The 10338-nt window shown below is 41.9% G+C and overlaps 1 protein-coding gene across 1 annotated transcript; it reads right to left on the bottom strand.

Moving 5' to 3' along the window:
- Positions 1 to 164: 164 nt before the first annotated feature.
- cdc25b (cell division cycle 25B) lies at positions 165 to 9132 on the bottom strand. The gene is made up of 15 exons (XM_080413343.1): positions 8591 to 9132; positions 8120 to 8202; positions 7733 to 7784; positions 6309 to 6350; positions 6076 to 6109; positions 5653 to 5784; positions 4908 to 5024; positions 4490 to 4627; positions 4261 to 4341; positions 3655 to 3840; positions 3067 to 3165; positions 2849 to 2911; positions 2617 to 2715; positions 1847 to 2092; positions 165 to 1539 (listed from the first exon to the last, which is right to left on the bottom strand). The coding sequence occupies exons 1-15, from the start codon at positions 8809 to 8811 to the stop codon at positions 1399 to 1401; spliced, it is 1734 nt and encodes a 577-aa protein (XP_080269469.1). The 5' UTR covers positions 8812 to 9132; the 3' UTR covers positions 165 to 1398.
- Positions 9133 to 10338: the final 1206 nt, after the last annotated feature.

Here is a 10338-nt window from a genome sequence, read left to right as displayed (position 1 = left end):
CACCATTGAAAAAGAGACCCTGTCTCAATGGATTTCCCTGAAATAAGGTTTCAATCAAAAAACCTCAAGCAATGGAATAAATGAAAAACTATGCGCTCAACTCCAAAATCATATGTAGAGTAACAGGTGAAGACTTGAAAACATTCATACACGGTCACTCAAACTTGACTTTCAGTGATTTATTATAGTGCACAGCAGTAGTCAACCTAATTCAACCTAAAGCCTTCATCAGTGTAGCTGATGAAAGCTTTATGTTGAAACACATTGTCTGACTATTAAATCGAACATAATTAAATCGAACAAACTCCAGCAATGCCATTGAACCATCCTCCACATCAGAAACACGAGGGAACACAGAAATGAAATAAATCAAATTAGTTTAAAAGATAATAAAAAACAAAATAACACAATAAAAGTTTCTGCAGCCCCCCAGGAGTCAGTACCAAATGTTAACAGCCACAATGCCTACAAATTGACAACATGTCATTAGACTTTGTGGCGTTAAAAATAGAAAGGGATTGTAAATCAAAACCAGGGTTTTAAAAGCTAAATCCTCACACGTGCTGACCTGCAGCATAGGAAAACAAATTCTCACTGCAATGTTAACGGGAAGTTCACTTTGGTATCTCTGTATTACAAAGTCATCTAAATTCAACAGGCATTAAAACGTTTGCCCAAGACATTTAAAAGTCTTAAAATTATCAAATTTTCATTCACATGTGGTGGAGGAACCCAATAGAAAAATAGACAAACACAGAACCTCAACAGAACCTAAATCATGGGCTTCAGTAAGGTGGAAAACACAAAAAAGAAAAAATATTGAACAAACATTTCCTGATTGAAATAGAAAACTTGAGCCTTGGCAGTGTTGCTTTCTAAAATGAGGTGTTAACTATTGCAAACTGGCAGTGTTTTATGTTGCATATTCCAATAAAATTAAATTAAAAACAAGATGAGGTAAAACACAGCCAGTGGCTCTTAAGTGGTTTTTAAAACAAAGAACAGTCACATTATGTCAGACCACCGCTCTAAAATAACAGGGATCACTTCACTGGTTGCACCATGACCTTTAAGATGAGTCACCAGTTCATGAGGTTTCCCCTTGAAATTTGCATAAATACCTTACACTTTGCTAAAATTCAGCACTGGGATTGTGGCTTGGCAGTAGGAGCAAATGTGTACTTGGCTGACACTTTGAGAAAAAATAAAACGGGCAGGGGTGGGGGGTATGCAAAAGACCTCTGAAGAATGGAAGCAGGGTGACATAGTGGTGGCATGGGGGAGAAATGTGTCCTACACCCCGGGTTAAGTGTTACAAAGTCTCTCAGGGTTATTTGGTGGGGCAGTGTGGTCAAGCGGCAGTAAAAAAAATGGGGGGGAGGGGTGCTGGATGTGCACTCATAGTTTCTTGAGTCGGCTGTAGGTCTCTCTCTTGCTTCGCTCCCCTGCCCAGGTGCGGCTCTTAAGACGGAACTTCCTCAGGTCATCTCTGAAGTCCTCGTGGTCCATTGGCCGGTAGGACTGAGGCTCGCACTGTGACTGCGCAGGTAGGAGAATAGAGGCAGAAAAAAGGGGCACGGGTCAGACCACGAAAGAAACGGGAAATGAAAACAGACTGCTGAAGTCATATTGATAAGCTTGAGTTACAACAAGCATTGAAACTTTCCCCACACGCAAAAGAATTGTGCTTAATTTTACACATGTGTACAACTTATGTTAACAGCAGCACAGCAAATCTTTAGATTATATTGAAAATAATAGTAATATAAAAAAAGGTGAGCGGTCACTAATGTAAGCAGCTAGTAGGGAATCTTATCAAATTCACACAAAGTGAAGAGGTGCTAACCTGGAAGTGAGGGAAGAACTCCTTGTAGCCCCCCTTCAGTACGTATAGCTCAGGGTAGTGGAGTGCGGGGTAGTCGTTCGTGGCGCGGTCGCGCGCCCTGACAAAGCGACACATGCGGGGGCCTCGCTCAGACGAGAATTCACAGTGGAAGACTATGAGGCTGCGTTTGTCCGGGCAAGAGGGGACAATGGGAGTCTTGAGGAGGTACTCCTCCACCTGATCCTCCTGGTGCAGATTCAATGCTCCCTGGGGGAGAAACAAAGCCAATACAAATTTTGAGACTTGCTTTTATTTTTAATTTGTTTTGTCAGGGTGCTGCTAAATACAATAAATAATGAATGCTGAATTTGTCTTGGTGACAGTGACACAGGCAATCTTAGAGACGTGCATTCAGACATTATACAAGCTACACCAAAACTTTGACCATGTACAATGAGCTTTGATTAATTTGAAGTAAATCAATTGCACAGGTGCTGACCCCACTCCTGAACTCATCTGCCAGGTTTGAGCGAGATTAAAACTGTCAGTTATCGCTGTGACAGACAAACAAATACAGCTGATTACAATACCCCTCCCCTGCTGTGCATGGGTGTAGTTACATAGAGAAACAAACATTAATGCACGATTTAGCAGTTTGGCATGCACTGAATAACTGGTCCGTGGCTCTGCAGCTGTGCAAATGCTGTACTGAGAAATGCTGGTGCAAATCTGTCCGGAGAGCCATGGCTAGTTCAACAAAATAAACCCATTTTTGACAGAAGAGTGCTTACCTTGATGTGTCCTCCCTCAAACTCATAGGGGTAACGACAATCAATGATCACGATATTGTCTATGAGGCGACTGAACTGGCCATTGAGAGCTGCCACCATCTGAGGACCAGAAGGAAAACACCTTAGGGCCATAGTCGACTTTTGCGTCGTTACATTTTTAGCATAATAAACTACTAATGAAAGCCAGAGAAGATGACAGGAAAACGCATTTCACAACAGAGTATCCGCTCACCATTTCTGAGGTGATGTACTTGAGGTCTTGATGTTTGCCCTGTACTGTGTCCAGCATGTACGGCTAAAGAATAAAAAAGCAACAAAAAGATTAGATTTGGGTCCAAAAATATTTAACCAAATTAAAGTCATAGTGAAATTAACTGATTGCAAACAGATATTATATATGCAATAAACTATGCTCAACTAAACCAAGAGAATTATTTCTCAATTTCTTACCTTGGTGAAATCTCCTATGAGCTCCTTATCTCCGTTCTCTTCACCCAGCAGCCTATCAATCTCTGCTACACAGAAAGACTTGGACCTCTGGAGCAGAGCCTAGACAGACACATGGGAAAAGCAAAATAAGATATTAAAATTGAGCATCTAATAAAATTACATGGCTCTACAATTACTTATTTTTTTGCAAGGGCGTGATAATTGGAAGCAGATAAACCAATTCAAGAAAATTACCTGAAAAAAACGAGTACCTCAATACTCTGGTTACATGTCTCTTCACTTACTTTAGGTAAGGAGTTATGAATCAAAAACTGATAAAATGCTTGTACACACTTGACATTTAATGGAAGCAGCCGTTGACTACCAGTTGATACAAACAACAGGTACCACCAACCAGGGTCAAATGTCAGTGTCACTAAATTGGAACCTTAGCCAATATACAAACAGAAAACTAGGATTCTACTGATGGCAGTTATTAAGAACTAGAATTGACCCAACTACGTTTAGGTCATATTCAAATCCATGTTGAGTCAGTTTTAAGCAACCAAAGGTGTCAAGTCAGTAATGGGTCAATAGGCTGCTACTAACCGTGCGTGGAGATTCAACATCCTCCGGGCTGATAACTTGAGTTCCTGCCAAACTCCGCCGCCTCTTCACCCTGACTGGCGTGTTCTCATCTCTGGGACAGTCGGGCCGTTTGGCCGGGTGACGGGCCACCGGGCTGGGCATGGAGGGAGAGCGAAACAGACCTCGCGGCCGACAGCGACTCACAGGCTGAGGAAGAAGACAAAAACTCAATCAGGTATGCACGTTTATATATCTAACCAGGTCTTTAACGCTCAGATAAAACACAACTAGCAGTCAATACCTAGCAGTCTTGCTGACTAACACTAAAGAGCTATACAGACATGTACCGTAATTTTCGCACTATAAGCCGCACCTGAATATAAGCCGCAGCAGCTAAATTGAATGATTTGTACATATATAAGCCGCACTGGACTATAAGCCGCGGGTGTAAAATCCATAGATTTAGGAGGTCCCCTAGTGGCCGTTAGCTGTAAAAATCCATAGATAAGCCGCACCGTTATATAAGCCGCAGGGTCGAAAATTTGGAAAAAAATTGCGGCTTATAGTCCGAAATTTACGGTAGTCGACTTGTTTTACTACAGTAAAGATAATTGACAGGCAACTTACCGAGTCTTCTCCTGGACTAGTGTCAGACACTAATGGGGCGTTGAGCAGGTTGGACATTCCCATGGGCATGCTATAGTCGTTCTGTAGGAGGAAAGATAGTTTCTGGTTATAATGCCTTTCAGTATGTCCCACTCAGATTTCTTACTGCACATCAATAATCAAGAAAAATTATGATGGGAGTGACCTGGCCACTCTCCTTAAGAGACTGAAATACTATGTGAGAACTCACCTCAACATCATCCTCCAGTACATCCATGAAGCCGTAATCCTCATCGTCGTTCAGAGAATTGGTGAAGGAGGTACGCCTGAAGAACACAGGGCTGGTGTCATCCGCATAATCCAGGCGTTTGGTGGCAGGTGGGGAAATCTAGAACATGGGAGGGAACAGATTTAGAATTTTAAAGGGGGGAAAAAAACATTGGCTATTTACACTATAGAATAAATTCTAACATCTACATGTATTCTTCAAATGAGATAGATATACATGTATTCTTCAAATGAGATAGATACACATGTATTCGACAGACAGACAGACATACGTTTTCCAGTACACAACGGTGCCAAGAATTTACAATGACACACATGCATACACAAACTGTGGGTGATATGACCCATTTTTTGGTAGGAAAAGGCAGATGTGGGTGTACCATGAGGGCTGGGGCCGAGTTGGGCCGGCGAGCAAAGTCCTTAGTCTCTCCGCTGTTCACAGAGCGCATGCGGCACCGCGACACTGGCCTGGTGGGCTTCTTGAATTCAAAACCCTCCTGTAGGCAAAAAGAGCATTCACTAAATAAATATGGACGGTGCATTTAAATCTTTCAAAATCCTGAGCACCAGTCACCTCAGCTGGATGAGGGCTAAAATTGTGTTTAAAAAAACAAAAATGCTTCAGAAAAACTAAAACGATCATGAAAATGATCCTGCATGATAATTTAAAGGTCACCCAGTGGGGGAACTTGAATTCAAGCCCCAGATACATTTGGTACATGTAGAAACTTTATTACTGTGCCATCAGTAAATCTTTACTTAGGCTTATTAGCATTTAAAGTTTAGTCTAGACCAGTGGTTATCATAGTGGGGTCCAGGGACCATCCGGGTCCAAATGGACCCTTACAAATCTGTAACTCTGAGAGTGTACAAATGGAACCAAATGGACCCTTGGGTCCATTTGTACACTCAGAGTTATGGTTGAAATTAAAAGGTTTGAGAAATAAAAAAAAAGGTTTGAGAACCACTGGTCTACTCTAAACAACCATCTGGTTTGGATGAAAACATTTTTCCTGCTTAGCCCTCTGTCAGTCTCTCTTCATTACTCATGAACATACAACCCTTTCCCCCCCCCACAAGATCTGAGGCAGAACAAACCATTGCATTGCAAGGTGTAACACTGACCTCTGACACGTTCTCTTTGTTCACATGTTCAGAGACGGAGGCAGGGCCCAGGGATGGTGGGCGCCCAAAAATCCCGTAACGCTCGGAATCTTCTTGGCCCTTCAGGGTTGGACTGAAGCCTAGAAGATTTGGCTGAAATGGAAATGAAGTCATGAGCAATGGTACTACCAGTGTAGAAACTAAAACTGTGGTGGCATTCTACTAAAGGCTGGTTTAAAACAAATCCATATAAAAAATAAGGCCTGATTTGAGAAATTACCAGTGTCTAGTCTACTGAATAGTTGTTCATCCTTTCAATTATGTGACTTTCAGTGGAGCTGAGATTATAATGGGCTTTTTGATTCAGCAGAATTTAGGCTAAATGTGGCCACGTCTTTACATTGATAAACAATCCTGAACATCAACACATCTCACTTTACTTACAGGCAGTGAGTGGATTCTTCGAATGGGCATCTTCCTATAAGAGGGGGAAAGATGAGAGTTCCGGTCAGAAAACCATGGGCAATAAGTAGACAGGCATGCTTGATTTAGGAGTAAAGCACTCCCAAGAGAGCAATGTTGTTCAATTTAATAGGGGTACCAACAGAACAGTATCCAAGCATCAGTTAATGATTATTAGGTCATTGAGAAAAAAAGATTGGATTGGAGTAACTTACTGTGCGACGACGACTCTAGATTGTTCCATGGCCTTTTCAAAACTAAAAGAGAGAAAGAGAGTTCATTAGAAAATGATCAAATGGGGAGATTGGTTTGAAACTCTCAAAATGTATACAAACAAGTATTGCATTGGGAAAATGGGGTGGAAGGAATCCATGGCTCCTCCGTACATGCTGAACACCCATAAACTATCAACACAAAGAACCTGAAGATCTATTGAGAGCTGGGGGAAAACGGTTGGGAAAGAGGAAGTGAGTGAATGCACAAATGTCTTTGGTTTGAGGTGGTCTTTGCGCAGCAGCAATGCCCACCTGTATGCTAAAGACGAGAGCCAGGTTTGTAGTGTGGGGAGGGGTCAGGGAGGGCATCTGCAGTGCTGAGTGAATGCAGAGATCAGCTAATCTACCATATGCCTGCTGCAACAAATGCCGCCAACCTCCTTTTCTGCAAGGGCCCTTTGTTTGCCAAGAGGGAGTGTGTCTTATTCAATGCAGCCGAGAGGGGGGGTCCTCTGGTAAAGGGGGAGCCCCCATTTCAATAGAAAGGACCCCATTGCCCATTGAAAAAGCAGGGCAAAGGAAGAGTGTGCCAAGAACTAGAGGGGGTGGGCTATCATTAAACACTAGTCGTAGGCCCCTCCTCCCTGTAACTTCAAAATGCTATAGCAACACAACAGCTGTAACCAAAACAGCTGTTAGAAAGGTGAGAGGAGTCTTGAGGAGCAAATGCTGTGAAGAAACTCAGGCCATCAGATGTTGGCAGATGTCTTTTGGAGAGATGCCACCCAAAGATTAGAGGCAAGCAACTACTTAAGGACAACTCATTTTAGTCAAGTTAGTGTGTACTGTGTACGCATCATTTTCTGTCCTGACCAATTAATTTGATTTAAAATGTTTTACTATTACCGCACTAGTGTTCAAATCATCACAACAGGGATGCACTAACAATGGCCCCAGTCTAAGATAACAATGTTGACACAACTACTACAGCCAAGCCAAGTGTCATTTTCACCAGCATACTAAAAACAAAGTGTGTCTTCTCTTGTGCTTCTTACTGCCCTGGTACCGAATTTCCTTTGAGAAATAAAATCGTACTGTACACACTGTTGGTTAAAATGTACCACAAGCAATATATTAAAGAAAACAAAAAACACAATATGACACTGACTTGTCACACTGACGCAAAGACTAAGAAAGTCAAGCTTACATGTATCTCAACAACTAATCTGCTTAATGAAACTTAAAAGACGCATCAGCTCAAGACCAACGGCAGAACCACATCCCCCCATAATCCCAGCAGCTGAGAATGGTGCCTGGCTCCCTAAGCTTGGACCCAAGCCTAGGGTGAGGGTATGAGAGAAGGAGGGGTACATACATAGCCCACAGTGATTGATTGGAACAGACAACAGGACAGTGCAACTTACCTCTCATCCATGTCGAGCTCATCCATTGGACTTGGTGAATCCATGCCCAGGCCTAAATGAAGGAGATTTAATTGTTTTAATGACAGATCAATATTTCCAGTTGATGGTACTGCATCACAAACCAAAGATATACCAAACAATGGGTGTATTATAATAATATGTATGCATGCCAGGGGCATATGTTGTCATGAGTGGCTGCTAGCAGGAGCTACAGCATAATATGACAGTCATTTTTAAAGAAAACAGTGGTGGAAGAAGTACTCTCAGATACTTAACTTCTAACTCCAGTGAAGTAAAAGTACCTCAAAATTATACTTTTAAGTACAGCACTTGAGTAAATGTACTTGGTGTACATACGAGTACTACATTCGTGAGGAAGTTGCTCACCAGCATCTGATGAGGCATCTGAAGCAAAGGATGGGATCTTGACAGGGGGACCATGCCTCCTCCTTTTAGGTGTATCACATTGTCTGTAACAAAAAAAGAAAACAAGTTCGAATAAATACTCACGTCACTGCATCGCAGCTTAATAAAAACCGACTTAGAACAAATTGCTTAGTAAACGTGGGTGATGGCCTAAAGCTTACACCCACAGCACACTAATGCTACGTTAGCAGGCAGTGTTGCCAGATTGTGTTTGAGAAATAAGCAACCATGTCTAGGAAAAGAAGACACTAGGGCACTGGGTCATGAGCACTTTAAACCTATACTGTAAACATTGAAAATAGCCGATGATGCGACTCGCAACTACTATGTTTTCAAGCAACTACACGGAAAAATAAGCCCAAAGTCGCGTACAATAAGCGGACATGGCAACGCTGGCAGTAAGTTAAAGAGAAAAGTTATTATGATCATTACCCTAGTCCTATATTGTTCATGTTGTTGGCCAGGTTGGTGACAGGAGACAGCACAGTGGCGGGTCCAGGCGAGAACAGGTTCTTCGTGCAATGGTTGTTCTTTGTGCTGCTGAACTCAGGCAGCGACGAGGAAAACCCAGGGATTCCATCGGGCCTGCTGCTGCGCCTCAGCGACGGCGGGTCCACAAAAAAACGTCGCTCGGATTCCATTTTTCCTGCCATATTCCAAATAAATCCTTCGCGTAGATGTATACTTTCGTGTAGAGTTGTAGCGTGAACGGTGCTAAAGTGTAAATCTCGTCCTCGCAACACGATCCTGGGTGGTTATTAGCCGGGGAGCTAACGACGAGCCAGCAGCCACACACTAGAAATACGTTTAAAAAATAAATAAAATCCCAAACATCGTCGGATGACTGTTGTTTACGTTCAAAAGTGCGTTCGATCTTGTTAACTCGTCCTTATAACAGCCACATCCTCGTTTCCTATCAAGCCAGAGAGTCTGCAGCACAACACACACACTCTCTCTGTCAGTCCTGGCTTCAGTTCAGTGGCTGGTGTTTAGTGAAAACCGTCTAGTATTTATGTTCAAAATATGCAGCGGAGACGCGGCAAGGCCTCGTCCAATTGGCGCGCTCGTTGACCAATCCGTAGGGGAGGACTCCGCCGCCCACGGACCAATCAGAGCCCGCGGCTGTTCTTTTTCCACCGGATAGGGGAAGTGACACGATATACTTCAAAATGTTCTTCTCATCCTTCTGTTCTCTGTTCAGTTTCTCTGCTCTCTTTGTTGTTCAGTACTGCATGTTCAGACTAAATCTAAAACGTGTGTTTTCATTGTTTTCGAGATATCTGTTGCCAGTGGTGGAAAAAGTACAAAATGTTTTTACTTAAGTAAAAATATCAATACTGCAATGTAGAAATAAATAATCTGTTACAAGTAAAAGTCCAGAATTCAACATTTACTTGAGTAAAAGTACAAAAGTATTGGTATCAAAATGTACTTAAAGTACCAAAAGTAGAACATAGTCATTATGCAGAATGTCCCATTTCACAAGTTTTCAAATGTATAAAATGCATTGTGAGCTTGTAGATCGGCTATTTTCAAATGGCCGAAATGTATATAGGGCTAAAGTGGTTAATGTATGTTTTGTAATAATAATCAAAATCTACAAAGTAACTAGTAACTAAAGTTTTCAAATAATTGTAGTGGAGTAAAAGTGCAATATTTGCCTTTGAGATACAAGTGAAGTAGAAGTAATACTCCAGTAAAGTAAAAAATACCCCAAAGTTAAGTATAGTACTTGAGTAAATGTACTTAGTTATTTCACACCACTGGACAGAAGATATCTATTGCAACAGAAATGGCCATAAGCTCAGTCTCAGCTCAGAACTTTAAAAGCAAGGAAACTAACCAAAACTAATGTATTCACTTTAACTACCATATGTAGACTATGTAGAAAAAGAAGAAAAAAAACAAGACCCGCAGCTGATATACAGACCACACTGATCTCATACTCTCACTTCTCTTCATTTCCACCTTTCGTATGCAGTTGTAACTCAAATGCCTCTGTGTGTCATGACAACCAAACTCAATACAGCATCCCCCACAAAATGACCCAGACTAAAGTTCAGCTCTTACCACTGTATGAGCTCCTGAAGAGGAGCCATTCCTCTGTGTGTCTGCATCTTTCTTTTTCATTCTCTCCCTTTCTGTGTATTTTATTTCTGCTGACTGGCAAATGTTGTCAA

The sequence above is a fragment of the Gymnoscopelus braueri genome, assembly GCF_963280865.1.
Source record: "Gymnoscopelus braueri genome assembly, chromosome: 19".
Classification (NCBI taxonomy): Eukaryota; Metazoa; Chordata; class Actinopteri; order Myctophiformes; family Myctophidae; genus Gymnoscopelus; species Gymnoscopelus braueri.
The sequence above is the reverse complement of the archived record's forward strand: the minus strand, read 5'-3'. Positions and strand labels throughout refer to the sequence as shown.